Below are 19,153 nucleotides of genomic sequence, written 5' to 3' on the forward strand. Positions count from 1 at the left end.
CACACCTTTAGGAGGACATTGTGGTTCATGGTTCGTGGTTGTCTTCATCATCTTCCTTGTGCTACGGCCCTTGGTCCCTTATATCACATTCACTTCATTTGTCAGAACTTCATCATTCCATTCATCAGAGTTTCTTCTCTCTTCTCTTCCCTTCTCCATGTTTGCCGAGTTCACTTTGTGTTCCTCCTCGCAAACCCTACTGTCTCGCTGGCACGTCATCTTTTGACATGGTATCAGAGCTGGATTTGCTCAAACAACGACAAAGATCCTCCACTCCAGTGAAGGCACTTCTTTACCAACAGATGATCAGACTACTGGGTACTTCTATTGTGGCATCACCGAATACACCACCGATGCTTGCCGACATCGACCTTTGCTTTCCACCCCTCCGGAGTGCATGCGTCTTCCACCAGGCACTCCTTGTGCCACCTCTCCTTTCTGGGCCACAGAGATCGTTCTGCATCGGCTATCAGAGTACTATGCTCAAGGCAATAAGATGCATCCGATGCGCACTAAGTCCTTTCGAGCACATGGAGGATCAATTCGCGCTACGGCCTCTTCGAGATCGTCGCAATACTAGTGGCAGTCTTCTCCCACTTATTTTCAGGTACAGTGGCTTCCACGACCTATGGATTTACAGTCCGCTCCATCGAGAGACAGTGATTGTTTGATACTGTCTCCTCGTCAGTCTACTCCTTCGAGAGACAGTGATTGCTCAACTCCTTCCTCTTCTTTGGCTACCCTGTTTGCTCCACTGAGAGAGAGCGACTGTTGCCCACCTCTTGCTCATTTTGAGCGCTACCCTTTCCCACCCTCGACTACTCAAGTTCGAGAGGCCACCTCTGGGAGCTCTTTGGCACACTAGATACCTTCTTTAGCACCACCCGACTTCCCATAAATATCACATTTAACATTTGGACAGTTTCTAGGGAAATGTTGTCCGCCACACCACTTACAAAACTGAATCTTGAGGGACCACCCTCTTCAGGGCGTCGACTCCCTATCAGATTCTGCTGCTTCTTCAAGAAATTGACGTCAACAGCTATTTGTCGATATTGTTCGAAAATCATGTCAGTGTAGTGCTTCATCATATCCTTAACCTCGCCAAGGACATTAGATGCACTCGACTCATAGCCTCGATCGTCTATCCGTCGTTCTATTGGCCTAACAATTTGATTGGGCATTGGTTGTTCACTCACAGGAACAACACTAGGGTTTCCTTCGTCATTCGACATTTCGGAGTCTGTGATCCATGAGTTTTTGGATTCTCTATCTACTTCAGTGGGGGATTCAAAGGGGGATATTATTTCTTTGCTCTCAGAGGGAGCATCTACTTCTTTGACTTTAGCAGGGGTCCCTCCATCTCCCACTTTAGAGGGGGAACCTACTCCACATGAAGTTATTCACCCATCCTCTACTTTCTTGGGGTGGCTGTCTTCGACCAATCTTCTCTTCTACTGATACCCATGATCTTCAAGTACCACCTAGATCGGGACCTTGGAGGTTCAACCACGACTTGGTGACGAGGTCTTTGTATTCCTTCCAGCATGGATGCACGGAGCTAGTGGCTTCTCTCCTGAGGTTGAGTTTTGGGTTCTCTAGTTCACTCTGTCTATTGTTCTTTACTGCAGGTTACCTTTTAGGTGGAAATCTTGGATCTTCGGGATCCCTTACATCTTCTTTCTCCTCTTCTCTTTTTGCCTTGGTCACTTGGTCAGCATGGAGCCACCTCCCGAGATTGAGTACGGGCATATCCTTATGGTTCTCGGCACCACACAAAGTCCGACATTCCTCCTATGCATTGCATGTTTTCATCATCTTTGTACTAGGGCCCTTGGGTAAGTGAACAATTTTCCCATGAGGAACACTGTCCAAGTGGCACCTGCTGCATGAGCATTCTTCAGCATGTAGCATTGCATCTCCACCTCACTCTTCTCTTGTTTTCCTTTTTGGGCCTAAGAGGGGGTGTTAAGAAACCCTTCACCCTTCACCCGCAGTTTGCATTTTTGTGTTTTTGCGTTTTGCATTTAGGGTTTGCAGCCTCAAAAAGGGGCGCCATCCTAGACTGATTGTGTCTATTTGTAGGCCACTCTCTCATTCATTCCTTATGGCTGATTCATTTAGTCCATCACCCCTTCTCTCCAGCCTCTCCACTACCCTGTATCACATTCACTTTATGATTCAGAACTCCATCATTCCATTCATCAGAGTTTCTTTTCTCTTCTCTTCCCTTCTCCATGTTTGCCTAGTTCACTTTGTGTTCCTCCCCGCAAACCCTACTGTCTCGTTGTTACGTTATCCTTTGATAGTAGCTTGTTAAGAAATAATGTGATCTGATTGTCAGAGGACTTAGGAGTCCTTGTTGTGGAGAATTTGACAAGGAGGCGTCAATACTCAGCCAACTTGACTTTCAAGTCATCGTGGTTAGAGATTTTAAAGTTCTAAAGCTCATGGTCAAGATTTATTCGACAAGTCTTATCTCGAGGCGCATAGTGGTTAGTCAAATGTGCCCATCGCTTTGACCTTGAGTCAAAATGCTGAAGCTGAGAATGAAACTCAGGTAATAAGCCCTACATCAGCTCGATAATAGCGGAGGCATTTTCAACTTTCTAAAAGCAGACGACCTCATATGGAACAAGTGCGGGATTGGGTTGGGGTTCCAACCTTTGCACAAGATCCCATAGGTTCTGTGAGTCAAGGACATGTCTCTTCAAGTTCAACCAAGTTATAAAGTTTGACCCATTAAAACAAGTCTTGTCATTGAATGCATGCTTGGTGGAAGATAAGGTAGAACTGTGAGGTGTCGAGAAGGTGGGGCAAGATGGATGTGGAGGATAAGATGGTGGTGGTGGTGGTGGAGGTGGAGGTGTTTGATAAGGAGGGGGAAGAGGTGGGTAGGCAGAAATAGACTGTGAGTGTCCAATGAGTGTCGATTGATGCGAAGACACTGGAATATAAATGTTTCCATAAGGTGCCGGTGGAGGTGGAGGCACTGGGACATGTAAGCCCTGCCCAAATGTCAGCTGGGACATAACACAATGACTAGAGGGTCCACTAGGTAATGCCATGGAGGGAAACTGTGGCACCAACTCTTGGGAGAGACTTGGGAGAATACCCAAGTTGTAATGATCTTGAAAGGGTGTGAGGAAAAGATGGAACACCACTTGGTTGAGGATGAGTTGAGGTTCTAGCAGTTGTCCCTAAGTTTAACGAACCCCTCGGAATAAGAGGGTAGGATGAGAGGGAGATTAAATGGATTTGTGATAGATGTAGATTTGGGAAATAATGTGGGTTTCTTTTGTCCATTAAATGCTTTAAATTGAAATAACGATGATGAAGATGCATCTACTCCATTTTGACCTTTGAAAGCAAAATTGTTTGAAGGAAAAGAAGAGAAAGAAGTACTCAGTTTCTTGTTTCAACTGCTTATCTAGTCTTGAGTTCATAAAGAAATATCTATATTTCTTAGTACTCATAAACTAAAAATTGTTTTGCGTACGTCATTCATTATGAAAATCATCCATACCAATAAGAGAAGGGGAATCATCATTAACAGAATCTGAAATGATAGACATACCTGGCGCCAGAGAGAATAAGCATGAAGGCAATGGAGTGTACTCTATGCGAGTTTCCACTTGCGGATGGCCAGCCCTAAGTGGAGATTCCGCCCTTCTTGCATGGTTAGTAGATCGGTGCATCGAATCTAAAGGGTGAAATTTAGACGTATCTTCTATTTGCTGCTAGGCTCTATGCCTCAAAATGAGGTCGTACTCAGCTGTAGTGATCTTGTAAGGTCGTGGAACTCCATGGTAGTCCAATGTTTGTCTGGCCATGTTGGGAGCTTGTGAAGCAAGCTGTGAGGCCCACTTTGACTTGTTCTTCGATGGATTTAGCTTGGATGTGAGAAGTGATGCGGAAGTAGTTTTTGTAGTCATCTGCCCTTCTGTTGTTCCTGCTTCTTGTGTAGAGCTTTCAGATCAAGGCCTAGGTTTCTCTCAAAGAACTCAACTTTGATACTATGTGAAGAAATACCCTAACACAGAAACACAAATAACACCGTACGACAAAGCATAGACTAACGGAAGAACACAGTTAGGGTTAGGGTAACTTAGAGACAATGAATATAGAGAATAAATGAAGTGATATGGTTATTGAGTATACAATGCTCATGTAGCAAACACATTATGTAGTGAATGAATACTATACATGGAACTCTTGTATCTCAAGAATGAGGGCAAGGGTAATGAGCTAGAGAGTGTGTTGTACTCCGAATGGATCTTGTTCAAATGTCGAATACTAGCAAACACAGCCAAGGAAGGCTGGATTTGATGCAGACGGCAGTGTAGGAGAGAGAAAGACTAAAAACACAGGTGAGGAAAGAGAAAGGCTAAAAACACATGTGAGGAGAGAGAAAGACTAAAAATGCAGGCTGCAGGAGAGAGAAAACAGTAAATGTAGGCTGCATGAGAGAGAAAGACTAAAAACGCAGGAAAAACCAGCAACAGCAGTCAACATGCGGAAATGAGCTCCAAAAAGTGTGCAGTAGGCTGGAAACAGGCGCCAGATTGTTGTAGACAGCAATGGCTAGCTTGGACTGCGATATCCTCCGCGTTTGAGAGAAAACAGTAAATGTAGGCTGCATGAGAGAGAAAGACTAAAAACGCAGGAAAAACCAGCAACAGCAGTCAACATGCGGAAATGAGCTCCAAAAAGTGTGCAGTAGGCTGGAAACAGGCGCCAGATTGTTGTAGACAGCAATGGCTAGCTTGGACTGCGATATCCTCCGCGTTTGGGGTGTGGGTAGTAAGCTGAAAGACTTGAAATCCACAAAAACGAGATTAAGGCTGAATGGAGGGCAGCATACTTATTTATAGAAAGTTTTGGACCCTCCCAAGTGGGTTTGTGCTTATGGGATACAAACACTCTCTAGGAACGCATTTCTTTTTAAATAAACAAGGTTTCTTCCTTAATTAAGCATGTTTTGGGGCTGTCTAAGTGAAGCTAATGCATTTTTAGCTCAACATGGGATGTTTCTGCACAGTACCTTTGTGAAAAGCTTGGAATTTCACATGTACTCTTGTAGCATAGTTTTCATTTGCTTGTCGAGTGTCCTGTCATTGATTTTTGAGTGTCTTGTCATTGATTTTTACAAGCTAATATTAGCACTCTGTTAAGCTCCACCTCTCTATTGCTTGAACTCTCTTGTGGAAGGTGTTTCTGCTTTAGTTAGCAGTGCTTGCCCCTAAGCTTCCTTCTCTTCTTGAACCTCCTTGATGATATTGCATTCTTGGATCTGGTATGTTCCACATTATAGAGGGCTTGTCTATTTTGGATTTCTTCTCAATTGTGTTGTAGCTTCTCTTTATAAGTGATATATCCTCTTTTGGCTCGAAACATGCAACAACAATTGCATAGGTTACATGAGCTTGATGGCAGTTTTTTATATGTGTCATTAGAATGTGGAAGAACCTAAAATTTTAACTATTACAGATTAGTATTTTACCTTAAAAATGTCAAATCTGGAACCTTGAGCTCTTGCCACATGGCACCCAGATGCATTGTCAGTGGACTCTAGACAGTGTTGAGTTGTATAGCTCAAAGGTGGGACCAAAGGAACTGTCAAGAGCTATGTAGCTCAAGGAGAAAGTGAAAGGAACTTGGGAAATGTGCATTTCCAAGGTTGAAATGCAACTTTCGATTAATGTGAAAGTTTCACCTAGTAAGCATTTGTGGACTTATGTCCAAGGAAGGATGCCTTGACTTATGTATTTTAAGCAGTCCCTTCAGGCTTTTATGCATTAAAAAGCAGCCCTTTTGGGAGTAAATCAACTCTTGGACGTTTTTCAGCCGCTAAGGGCTGATTTGCAAGGGTAGATGTGCTATTCTTCTGCCTGTACATTATGGTTGGTAAATAAAGGAGACACTGATTTTTTCAATGCAGAAAATACCAAATTACAGCAAGTGTCATTCTGACGGGATGTTCCTTTCGTAAGATTAAAAGAATATTGCTGCATATAACTGGTACTGTAAATTAAGATAGATAGAGGAAACATTGATTTTTGCAATGCAGAAAAGATCAAATTACAGCAAAAGTTATTCTGAGGATGTTACTTTCATAAGATCAAGAGAATATTGCTGCATTCAATCTACCAGTTATTTTGTTTGTTTAAGTAAAAGGTCATATAAGAGGGCATTACTATGGGAACCTTCAGAATAACAATGAAAGGTGGATCAAGGTTCAGCACAGGAGAACCTGTGAAAGGCTGGTACTGATTAGGCTTTTTTGGTCAACATCCTTTGTGTAGCACGGATTGGCCTCTTTCCTTGCTAATGCAAAATCCAAGGCTACCACATGGATGGACTCCTAGCTACTATTAGTGTGGCATCTAGTGAGCCATAAAGGGTCAGATAGAGGTGGCTAGGGGCTAGTGCTTTGCTACCAAATTCTTGTTTTGAATTGTGAGTTATGGCATTCTCTTCCGTTTGTTTAAAACAAAAAAAAAGGGGTGGGATTTATACCTAACTGATGTGTTCAAACTTCAGTGTAGAAACCATACTCATAGTCTGCAGAATTAAAGGTCAGAAATGACACTAATGTGAGGGGGTCATGATAGTAATTTTATTTTGGCAAAATGATATTATGATTTATCTATTCCAGTGTTGTATGTAGTGTTCACACAAAAACGTAAAATTTCCTTCTTGCAGGGTATACGCCGGCCTTGGAAAGGAGTTCTGATGTTTGGTCCCCCAGGGACTGGAAAAACCCTTCTTGCTAAAGCTGTTGCAACAGAGTGTGGAACTACCTTTTTCAATGTTTCATCAGCAACATTGGCTTCAAAATGGCGTGGAGAAAGTGAACGCATGGTTCGCTGTTTGTTTGATTTGGCAAGGGCTTACGCTCCAAGCACAATCTTTATTGATGAGATTGATTCTCTATGCAATGCTCGTGGGTATGCATCTGTAGTGTGCCCCAGCTGTAGGTTAATGAATTTCATAGCTCTGAGATACTGTTTCTTGAAGCCTATTAATGGTGTGATTTCCCTGCACTATTTTTACTTATTTGCATAGGGCCTCTGGGGAGCATGAATCATCAAGACGAGTGAAATCAGAGTTACTGGTACAAGTAGATGGAGTCAATAACAGCAGTAGTAGTGAGGATGGTGAAAAGAAAACAGTTATGGTGCTAGCAGCAACAAACTTTCCCTGGGATATTGACGAAGCTCTCAGGTGAGCAGGGATTGTCAATTCATGCTTGAAGTGGAGAAATCTACAGTTTTTATTTGTGATCATGAAGTTTCCGCAGACATTTAAGGTGTTACAGTTTAAGTTATTTCTGAAATTTGCAGGAGACGACTAGAGAAGCGAATTTATATACCTCTTCCTAATGAAGAGAGTCGCCGGGAGTTGATTCGTATTAATCTCAGAGGAGTTGAGGTTGGCTCTACTCCTCATTCTTCTTTTAATATTCTCTGGTGTCTGGATGTTTATTGTCGCTGAGATGGTTTTGCCAGCAAATTATCTCATTGTAAACTAGAAAAGACTTCAGTTTCTTCCTTGTCACCTGGAATATTGTGTGTGTTTCATGTGGCAGTTGTTGTTTGTGTCTAGAGAAGCAAGAGAGAGTAGGGTGGTAAGATGGTGTGTGAAACTAGCCTTCCTCCTTGGATAGGGTGATTTAAGCCTAATTGAACTCAAATTAGATCAAGCATTAAATATGCGTAAAATGAAATGCAAATATTACCACTTAATCTTGGATAGTCGACACTAATTGGCCCCAACAAGTGGCACCCCTTGTGCTATTTCTTTATCTTGTATTGCTCTAAGGTTGAAATACTATGAGATATAAGTTGATCTCCTTCAATCTTCAATACGCTCGTCGTCATAAAATGACCAACATTGTTTGGGCACAATTTGCCCTTGATTGTACAACAATCTAGCCTCAAATTGGGTCACACTCTCTTGCATGGGGGCCACAATAATTGGTGAATGGGCTACCCCTTGGCTCAGCTGCAACTCTCTTTGCCTTAGAGTTGCAACACAAGTGTTAGGTTTTGATAACTGGGCATGAATCTTGAGGTGGCAATTGAAATCCTAATTTCTAATGTAGATTAGTGTTGCAACAACAATTTATGCAATTTCTCTTCACCCCACGTTGGAAATGGTTGAGAACTGTTGAGGGCCGAGTGGTAGATGAGAGAGAAAATTAGCTGAAAAGAGTATCTTTTGATCAATAGCTTTGATGGCAATTTTGATGGTGCTAATAGCTTCAAAAGGGGGGTAAAAATATAGTGTGACTGCTGGGCCCTCCTCTTCTATTAGTGCTCACTAAGGCGGAGAACGAAACTTGGTGCCCCTATCTTGTCGCATTGCACAATTAGCTGTCACCTATTTGAGAGATAATTTGGTCATTCCTCATCCCTCTCTTAGCCTCTAAATGCTGGAATGACCCTTAGTCAACCCCCAAACAACCTTTTCTCAGCTTGTATGGGAAGTTTTGACAAGTGACAGCTTGTTTTGCCATTTGGCAGCTTTCCAAAAGTAATCTCTAGCTTTAATTAATTGTTCTTTTGACCTTGCCCAAGAACTGGCTAGTGCTTATCCCAAACTAATGTGCTAACCTCCATGGGACATTTAATGCCCCAACACTAATTGGCCGTGGACTTAGTAATCAATTAATGTGTAGTTCCTCTAATGTCACCATTGGACATTTAATGGCCTAGACCCAAACTAACACCAAATACCCACAAGTACCTGTTCGACATAACTTTATGCAACTTTTGCCAATGTCACCCAGCGATCACTTGGTTTACTAAGCTCTCACATCACTTAATTGACTTGCATTTCACATGTGCACCTCACACATGCTTAGCTTAATAATGCCAAAACTAAGCATTAAAAATGCACATCCTTGTGACACTCTAGCTTAGAGTAGAGAATTCATCGCCCTCAAAATTCATGACTTAAACAGCAAGAGCAGCTGCAACAAAATAGAGCTGAGACACGACCAGCATTGGATGGGTGAAGGGGCCCCTCCACCTTCTTAGTTATGATGTAAGAAATGGTCCCACAAGCATGGATTCACATGGATGAAAATTAAAAAAAATAAATCAAACGTGATGCTGCAGATGCAGGAACTTCAAGAGCAAAAAGATCATTCAGCTTCTAGAGTAGAAATTGCAAGGAGTTGGACAGTCAATTACTATTGGAAACAAGAATCAAATTCGTTTATGTAATTATTAATTGCGATGTTCTACATACCTCTTATAGTATGTTGCAAAGGGAAAGGCTATTGTGGAATATTTTATACATAGTTCCTTTTGGCTTTACTCCCTACCACATAGTATCTGAGAATATAGCTGAGATTGCAGTTTCACTGCATAATATGAGAAATAAGATTTCTGAATTTGAAATACAGGAACTAACAGTTGAAATGTGTTGTACAATTTTTCTCAAATGTGAGTCACGATGATGGGAAAAATAAATTTGGGCAGTGGGGGACATTGGCAGAATTTGTGAAGAACGGGGATATATTTGGGCAGAGACACTAGATTGATCATTTCCTCTCGGAAACGACCTCAAGGAGTTAGAGAATTAAATTATTTAATGTCTCAGATTAAGGTTTGTGAAGGGATGGAAGGTTTCAAACACTTTAGGTTCATAGAGGTTAAGACTTTAAAATTGAGGCTGGGTAGTGTCAAATGGGTTAGCGCCCAATTATTTTTCATATCCTGAACGTAATATTAGCTGAAAAATCAATTTGTGGGCTGCTGGTTTGCATGGGCAGTTGTCAAGATCACATCAACTCTCTTGAGTAGGTGGACCCGTGGCACCTAATTGCAAGCTAGATTGCAAGCAAGTTGTTGGCATTGCCTTTAGCTGTGATAAAATTCAGCAAGCATGTCTTCAAGCAGTGATGAATCTTGTTATGGTGGTGCTCTCTATATGAGGAACTAGAAGACAATAGAAATAACACATTGACTGATAATGGAATGTGCATTCAGCATGGGCAGCATGCTGAAAATGTAGGGTTGATCTTGCTAGAAGTGGCCGTATCACATGTTCACGGAGGCCCATGGTCTAATTTATGGATACTCTCTTATTCTTTATTTGGTAATTGGTCAACCTATTTTGTGGTAGAACAACTCTTTTATTTTTGTCTATAAAAGGAGTGTGGCCATAGTCCACTATCCATTCATGTACTTGCAGATTCTTGGTGTGGAGAGAGGGAGCTTGTGAAGTGTGAGCTGGTGCTCAACCATTGTACTCTTGTCATAGTGGATTCCTATTTCTAGGTTACATCTCGTGTATCATCTCTTTCTTCAATCTTGCGTCTTTCATTATTTTGCTATGTGTTTTACTCTTCTAACATGGTATCAATCATTACGCTTTGACGCTTGAGATACGCTTTTGATTACTTGCTGACATTGTGTGTTTGTCTTCATATTTTGTGGTCAGAAGTCTTGTGTTTGCCAGCTATGGATGTGCAATTTTGATCCATTTCTTGTGTTGTGTGATTGATGTTTGCGTTTGTGGGAAACATGGTTTGCTTTGCCGACCTTTGATCATGTGTTGACCTTGTGCTTGTAAACCTGAATTGATGTCCCATGATATGCATGTTGATTGCATCTGAGTGTTTCTAACCCACATGCAGAATTTTCAACTGTGACATGTGTGCCTTGTATCCTGCGCTTACTGTGCCTATGGCCTGCGATGATCTGCTTGTAGCGTTCTATGTTGTGCATGTTGACCTTGTGCATTGTGTTGCTCTGGCTGTTGTGTTGATCTGTGTGTATGTGGCAGTGTTTGCGTGGTTGTGGGCCTCACTGGGTGGCTGCCAGCTTGTGTTGAGCAAGTGTATTGAGTACATTAAAGTCTTAAGCTGCAGTCATAGTGTTGTGAGCTCCGTTTTGACCCCGCCTGTTGCTATGCAGTTGTGTGGCATTGCATTGGGCATCGCTTGTGCTTTTATGTGGCTGCCAACAATGATGCAAATCACCCTGTGCGTTGACCCGCAAGTTGCACCGTCGTGTCATTCATTCTCACAATCCATGAAATTGGTACTTCGTGGTCTTGAGATGGTAAAAATCAATAAGAGAAAGAGGATCTTGATGCCCAATTCAAAGCTCAACTCATGCTAGTAGTGGGACTGTCTCAACTTAGTAAGGACTGACGACTTGCTGAATTTAAGTAGTCACTGAAGATGGGTGTCAAAAATAAAAATAGGAAAGGACTTGTCGATGCTTGAGGACATCAAGTGGCTCAAAAATTGGATGTGGCATAGTCTTAGAAATTACCAAAATTCAAATGCACCTAATGAAGAGATGCAAATGTTTGCTTTGGGACATGGTCGAGGAATGCATGGGAGTATTGGAAATGCATACTCTATGCCTTTGGGACAGCAAGCTATCAGACACCTATGATACTTTGATGGTGGTTTTGTGTTTCATGCTATGGTTGGGCATGGTATTGGTTCTTTGGAATGCATGGCTCAAATGCATTTGTTTCTCAGCAAGGAATGCATGGAATGCTTGGATAGATGTATCTTGGTATGGCAATTGGTATGCAAAATCCAATGTATCACATTGGCATGGTACCTAGCATGTAAGTTGGGATGTTTGACAATGTTTCAGCAGTTCTTGGTATGTTTGGTGCTCATGGAATTGGGGCTGGTCCACAATGCTACGTTTAATGCTCGTCAGAGTGGTATGGCAGCCAATGTGACATTTTGCAGCCACTTGTTTATGGTAACTTGGCCCCAAAGAGCAAAGCTAAAGACTTTCAAGGAAGAGGGAAAATTAGTAAAGTTACGATACTTTCAATAGTACTCAAGATAAGTTGAAAGCATTGACATTCATTCAACAGCTTGATGTAGCTTATTGTGTTGGTAACATTATTGAGTCATCTAAAGTGCCCTTAAAGGTAATGCTTTGCAATGGTGGACTTCTCTTCCAATGCAAGGTAGGGTACCATTCACTTGGATTCAGTTTAAGCAAGTGTTTGCTTGAGCTTGGTTGACAAGCACTTTGAGGTGGATGCCGTGACTGCTTGGCAGATGTTTTGGGAAGCATTGTTGCTAGTCACTTCTTATAGATATATGCCTCTTTTTGAGAAGATTAAAAAGTGCTATTGTGGTTTTCCTAAAGAAATCAAAGATTTTTACATAAAGATAATTGTAACGAGCTCATTTGATAGAGACAATATGTACAATAGATGTGGTGTTGGGTGGTTATTTTTGGGCTTTAAAAATGCTTAGGCCCTTAGGGGGATCTAGAGAAAAAGACAACAAAGTCTAAGAAGCAAGCTAAGGCATCATATGATGCTATATAGAGGAGGAATTGGCTATATAGACCTTGGAAAGTGATGATGTATGCAAAAAATTGATTACTTCTATTAACTGATTCGTATATGAACAAGGATGGAACATTGAAAGGGATTGTCTAAAAAGGGAGCAACCTGAAAATTCTATAGCTAGGTCGAACCTAAGGTAAAAAAGCTTAGACCTATTATTGATTTGGTCCTAGATGTATTGGGTGAACAACCAAATAATGATAGCAACGAGTTATGTGGAGCATTGGACAAAATAAGAGATCTGGCTTTCATTGATATTCTTTTATCTCGGAGCCGATGCAAAGTTTATTCCCACAGATTAGAGAGAATAAGATGGGGTGTTTGGGTGAAGTTGATATGGCACCTTCTGGTCATGCAGAGCTTGTGACACCCAATCATTGGAAAGCTCCATTTGCACATCTAGAGTTATATGGACAGCAAAGAATTCTTCATTGCTCCCCTTGATGGATGTGATGCTTTACTTGAAATGCCATGGTGTTATAGGATACATGCATTGGTTGATACATATGCAAAGGAGTTGTCTTTGAAACATAGAAGTAAAACCCATGTGTTGGATGCAAAATTGAAAGGAGAATTTATCCCTATTGTATCAACTTCAGCCATATCAAAAGCAATGAAAAATCGCCTTGTTGCATGCGTAGTCTTTGCGAAAGGTCGATGATAATTGATAATGAATCAATTAGTAATGCGTCCAAGTTGGATAAGTAATAGGTAGCCTTCTTAAAAGAGGTTGAGGATTGTTTTTCTTTGTCATTTCCTAGAGAGCCACCACTAAACAGGCTGGAGGATCATGCTATTGATTTTGATTCTTGGTAATTGTCTAGTGAATTAGCCATCTTGTAGGGTAAGTGCAGCTCAACAAGAGGAGATTATGAGTCAAATGCAGTAGTTGTTGGGTAAGGGGCTCATTCAACCCAATTTATCACCATATTGTTCTTCTATATTGCTTGTGCAAAAGAAGGATGGTTAATGGGCCTTGGCAAAAATACATAGATTTTCGTGGCTTGTATAAGATCACAATTAAGAGTCATTTTTTGATTCCTAGAACCACTGATGTGATGGACAAATTGCAAGGTTTTGCTATATTTAGGTGCATTGGCTTGAAGAGTGTGTATCATCGGATACACATTATGACTGAGGATGTACATAAGTCAACCTTCAAGACCTCATTTTGGCTTATATGAGTTCTTGATGATGCCATTTGGGCTTATGAATGCTTCTGCCACATTTAACTGGGGTACAAGATCTCTTGACCATATAGGGCCATTGTGGGTACATTCTTTGATGGCACGTTCAAAGAATGAAGAAGAGCATCACAAGCATTTTGCTTTTGTTTTTAATAAACTTAGGAAGAACGAGTTGGTCATTGATGATAAGAAGAGTGAATTTCTTTCAAATTAAAGAATGTCACTTTTTTGTGGTGTATGTGTAGGTTGTGTATTGGCATGGATCTTGCAAAGGATGACACTATGTGCACTTGGCCTCCATTAAAGAATATGCATGAGATTCATAGTTTCTTGATGATGTGTGAGAATGCAATATTGAAGGAAGAGACATATAACCAAGAATATTACAAAGAAAGAATAAGATATGAGACAAACCTTGTGTAAAGGACCTATCATAGCATAGAGGCATCAAATACATACCATGCAAGCCCATGCATTTCACAAGATTTCCTTATCCCAACATATTCAAGTGATTAACGTCTTTTGAGAGAGAGAGAGAGAGAGAGAGAGAGAGAGAGAGAGAGAGAGAGAGAACTTAATATAGAAAAGTATAGTGTCTCCATGTAACGGACCCCTAATTGAGGAAAGTGATAACGGACCCCTAATTGAGGAAAGTGAAAAGCAAGAGGCATACAATCGAGAACATTACAAAGAAAGAACAAGATACGAGACAAATCTTATGCCAAGGATCTATCATAGCATTGAGGACATCAAATACTTACCATGCAAGGGGAGGCTTTTCCCTAGCGCTCTTTTCTCCCAACACATCCAAGTGATTGATGTTTTGAGAGAGAGAGAGAGAGAGAGAGAGAGAGAGAGAGAGAGAGGGAGAGTTTTTGATTTGGTTCAAAATTAGGTTAAGCTTGAATGGAAGAATTTGATGGGGGTGGATATTATTGAGGCTGAAGTGGAGGATGTACTATCCCATTTACCACGCAGGAAAATCTTAGCTAGGATGGGCCCCCTAATGTGTTGTTTTCAGACCATGTTGAACAACTTAAGGACTCATTGGCTCGCTTTTGTCAGCATGTGTGTATCAAAAGATGGGGTGGTATATATTGATACCATGTGAAGAGACAATAGCGTTTGTGAGGAGAAACATAGAATGTACAACAAACATTGAGAGAAGAAAACTTAGAAATGCAAAAGAAGAAGATGAATGAAGAATGATAAACACTGAATCATGTTGATACAATGGAGCAAGGCTCTGAGATGATTGTAATCCTGTTGACTAATCAGATGGGAATACTTGAAGGGAATTTGCAATGTGAAGGGAGCAAAACACAATGTTCCGGGTAGAAGGATATCAAAGTAGATGCTGTAGAAGGAAGGATAGTTGTGAAGGGAGCGAAAGGGAGTCCTCAAGGGCTGTTGGAGTGAATGAAGATGATGACCAACAATCACTGTGTGCTGCAGGAGGTGGAAATCAGCTGCACATCTTGTTGTGATAGCAAATGCAACTCTAGTAGGATATGAATAACAAAATGCAGATTTTCCCAAGGCCAAAACTGCAAATAGGAGCCATGTGCAAGACTGGGAGGCAATTGGATAGTAAAACACAAATCCAGACTACCTAGAGAATGGTTGCTAGCACACAATCTAATGTTGCTATTATGTAGAAGGTCGTCAATCAGCTAGAGGAGTGGTAGATAGGCAGTTGGATTTGCCTTGGAAATGCAGCATATAGATGATGGAATAGGGCACTAGTAGTTGTAGAGATAGCACAAGAGAGTCCTCTACGAACTGAGATGTCCCTTGTGTCGAGGTGTAGACAATAGTGGAGAGGCTCAAGAATGAAGAGGAGAATGCTGAAAGAAAATGCGATCTATGATTTGGTGGATTGATAAGATGAATGAAAGTGTGTGTTAATGAATGAAGTTTGTGCCTTGTTTATAGGCATTGATCAATCTAGGGTGGCATCCTAGAATATGGAAACTCAGTCTTTTTGGAGTTGTAAGTGTGAAACCAAATGGGAATTAAGTAAAAGAAATGTACTTAATGATTGGGTTTTCTTAACACTCCCTCTGAGGCCCGTAAAGGTGTCCTAGGAGAAGTGAGAGAGAGATGCTTTACCATGTAATCCAAGTATTCCACTTGAAAGGAGACATGTAGTGAAGAATAGTAGATAAGAGGTGTCATGGGGTTGTGAAATTTTGAGATGCTTTAATTTTGCCGATAACATTTGATCAAGTTATTAATCAAATGTGCAAGATGGTTTAGCACATGTTGCACATGGCAGTTATTTCATGGTAACAAGGCAAGGACCGCGAGGATGCAGTGGGTGTCAAAGGTAAAAGTTGTGATAAGTTATGCCAATTGGGTTTTGGTGGTTAGTTGATGTCAGTTTTGACCCTAGGACAATTGTTTGGCCAGTAAGTATCAATGGTGACACTAGGGACTGGCATCAATCAATCAATCAATCAATCAATCAATTAATGCCAATCTAAGGGTCAATAGAGGTTGGGGACCACTCCAAGTTGCAAATGGCCTTGCCAATTTGATTATGGATGGGCACATTTAATTTTGGGCAGACTCGGAAGGGTTGAAATTAAATAATTTTTATGGTTGGATAATGTTGGAAAACGGGTTTAGAAGATTGCCACTTGGCAAAAATGCCCATGCAAACTGAGAAAGCATTTTTGGGGGTTGGGTTTTAGCCATTCAATCAGTTTTAAGCCTAGGAGAGAGGAAGAAGGTGCTGCTAGTCAGAATTCAGACCTGTTCTTAGTTAGCTATAGGAGGTAGTAGACAACAGTCAAGAGGTCAGGAATAGTAGGCGACAACAATTCTGGTACCAAGAGCTGCTTGCGACAGTATTTAATGAAGGTGATAGCAAATTGGAGGACTCTTGCAAGCAAGTGACATCATTAAATGCTGATTGGTGCAGGCTGTAGGTTGAATCTAGGGTTTTTTTGCGTGAAATTATGAATTCTCTCTCTCTCTCTCTCTCTCATTTTCTCACCTTCTCCAATCAATTCTCAAGAGATCTCAACATTTCTTAGTCATTTGGAACAGATCTTAGCCATATTTGGTGGACGATAGAGGGAATTCTGTTGTAAACCCTAAATTTTTTGCAAAAATCAGGGTTTATTAACAGCTACCATGGAACCTGTGCCAAGAGGAGAAGGCACCATATAGTGAAATTAACACTTGCAATTTGTGATATTGACAGGGATTTGGGATGTCGAGCCATCCATTTTAAGTTTGGAGCAGCATTTGGCCGGTTAGAGCAAGTCTTCGGTAAAATTCAAGGGGCAAATTGCCCGATTTGTTTACTGATTGCATCTACAATAAAGGGCTTTTGGATTAGCTAAGGAGATTGTGGAATCTTGGCCTGTAATCAATCCATTGGCAATTGAAGTTAAAGAAATATTGAAAGGGGTGCGAGTTTTGGGGCCAATAGGGTGTCCAATGTTCAAGATTATTAAGGTAAATTGTGCATATAAATTTATGTTTATTTGCTCATTGTTGTAATTAAGTGCTTGATCAGGGAGTTACCACCTCTTGAGAATTAGGCAAACACACCCAATGTAGCCTCTTTGTATGGAGCAGTTGGGCCAAGGGAAATGCAAGTAAATCTAGGAGAAGGGATTGAATCCCATAAGTACAGTGGTGAAAAGAGCTACCTACCGAAAAGACTATAAAGCATTGTACTTGCCTATAATTTGGATTGAATATCATTGTACTTTTTGTCCTTTTAGTTAGTGTCATTGTCTACATGCACACGATTGTGTTTATGAGTTAGCTTCCATCTTGAAACCTAATTCACTTGTGTGATAGTCATTGTCTCTAAGCCAATGTTATTGTGAGTCCTCTCTTTCTCTTTCATCCGCCATAGCCATGCTCTAGATCCATGCATTCTAACATGGTATCAGAGCCATGGTGAGCATAGCTCAGCTTTGGAATCTCTTCTCTCAACTCCTCTTCATCTCTTTTTAGCTTTGTCCAAGTGGTTGATTTCATCTCCAACTTCATCTACACTCCCTACCTTCATGGCAGCCATAGCTAGCATGCATCTACCCTTCTTGGAGTTTTCATATCTCTCAAACCAGGGCATATCTCATTGAACTTCCTTTTGTGGACCTCTTGCTTTACTCAGCGGGCAACTTGCTATCACTTCAAACATCAACATTGCCTTGCCCCGAGTCTAGTATTGCATAAATTCGTCGCCGTTGCTTGTTCTACACCTGCGTCCATTTGTACGGCTTGCTCTCCCCACACACAATGCGATTCCCCCCGAGATCATAGTGCTTTGGAAGCTCTATACCTAAGCTCTCTCCGACTCAAAGGGTTTTCAAAATGGTCATCTTTGTGAGTTGCAATAAGTAAAAAATCAGCCCCTTGTTCTCAAACCCTAAACAGGAAGCCATAGCCATTTGGGTTGAAGCTCATAAAATACTACATTTTCTCACTCCTACCACTTGAATCAAGTTCTTGCCACTTTGATCAGTTGATTTAGTAAGTTTTCAGTAAGATTTGCCCATCAAACCAACAAGGAGGGGAAGATCTATGAAGATTTGAGGATTCAAGCTCATCAATTCAATTCAACTAGTATCTCTTGATACTATTTATCATTGCCATTGCTTGTGTCTCTTGACACAACCAAAGTCAACTCGTTTCTAAGAATTTTGGTATTGATTTTACTGTTGTTCCAGTCACTCTAGCACAGGCAAAGACTCTCTGACATGTCACTTCAAAGGAGTCCGGTTTCATACCTGGCAAACATGCATAAGATTATCTCGATGAAGAAGGGCCTATGGACCATTACTAGTGGACAAGAGAAGAAGCCTTGGGATGTAACTCTTGCAGTTGCTTGGCAGAAAAGTGATGACCAAGGCTCAAGCCATCATAAAGCTTGAACTGGATGATAGCTGTATCCACCATGTGGATATCAGTGACACGTCCCATGACACTTGGAAAATATTGGATACTTTGTTTGGTGCACAATCAAAGTCTTCAAAGTATGGGTTCTTAATTGTATTTTTTAGACCGGACATGAAACCTAACACATCTCTTGCAACACATCTGAATTACATGGAAAGTTTCTTAACCCAGCTTGTAGGAATCAATATTAAAATGGATGAAGATATATGCATTGGTGTTTTGTTAAAAAGTCTACCTTCAGATCATGATAATGTCTCCACTACTTTAATCAACATGTGAAATCCTAAACTTGTTGACATTCAAGCCTCTTTGTTAGAAGAAGAAAAGAAGATTAAAAATAAAGAAGAGCTAAGTACCTTTAAGGATGAACAAGTGTTCCATGTCAATAACAAGTACAAAGGAAAAAAGGACCAGCTAGTTTGTGATTTTTGCAAAAGGACCAGATGTACTGAAAAGTTTTGTCATGCCAAAAAAAGGCATCAAAAGGCCTATCTTGCATCTGTGAAAGAAGAAGAAGATCATGGACATGAAGAAGCAGAAGGAGAAGAAGATCATCAGGAGTAGAAGAATAAGCCTCACCAGTCCTTCTATTCACACTACTCTGATAGACTTTTTTGAAGCCTTGTATAACCTTGCTCTAATGTTCCTCTCATAAGCTTGTAAACTCCTTATGTAACTTGGCACTACAGCCTTTG

The 19,153-nt window shown here is 40.9% G+C and overlaps 1 protein-coding gene across 2 annotated transcripts in view; it reads left to right on the plus strand.

Annotated features, from left to right (window-relative positions):
• ERH3 (P-loop containing nucleoside triphosphate hydrolases superfamily protein) overlaps nucleotides 1-19,153 on the plus strand; it is a 67,843-nt gene that overhangs the window by 31,788 nt on the left and 16,902 nt on the right. For both annotated transcript variants that reach the window (XM_087673456.1, XM_087673457.1), the window contains 3 exons: nucleotides 6,706-6,950; nucleotides 7,069-7,227; nucleotides 7,347-7,434. In XM_087673456.1, coding sequence (XP_087529582.1) covers nucleotides 6,706-6,950; nucleotides 7,069-7,227; nucleotides 7,347-7,434 — 492 coding nt within the window. The remainder of the gene's footprint in view (nucleotides 1-6,705; nucleotides 6,951-7,068; nucleotides 7,228-7,346; nucleotides 7,435-19,153) is intronic.

Source organism: Lygodium microphyllum, chromosome 30 (genome assembly GCF_053477565.2).
Source record: "Lygodium microphyllum isolate KBCC chromosome 30, Lygodium_microphyllum_v1.1.10, whole genome shotgun sequence".
Lineage (NCBI taxonomy): Eukaryota > Viridiplantae > Streptophyta > Polypodiopsida > Schizaeales > Lygodiaceae > Lygodium > Lygodium microphyllum.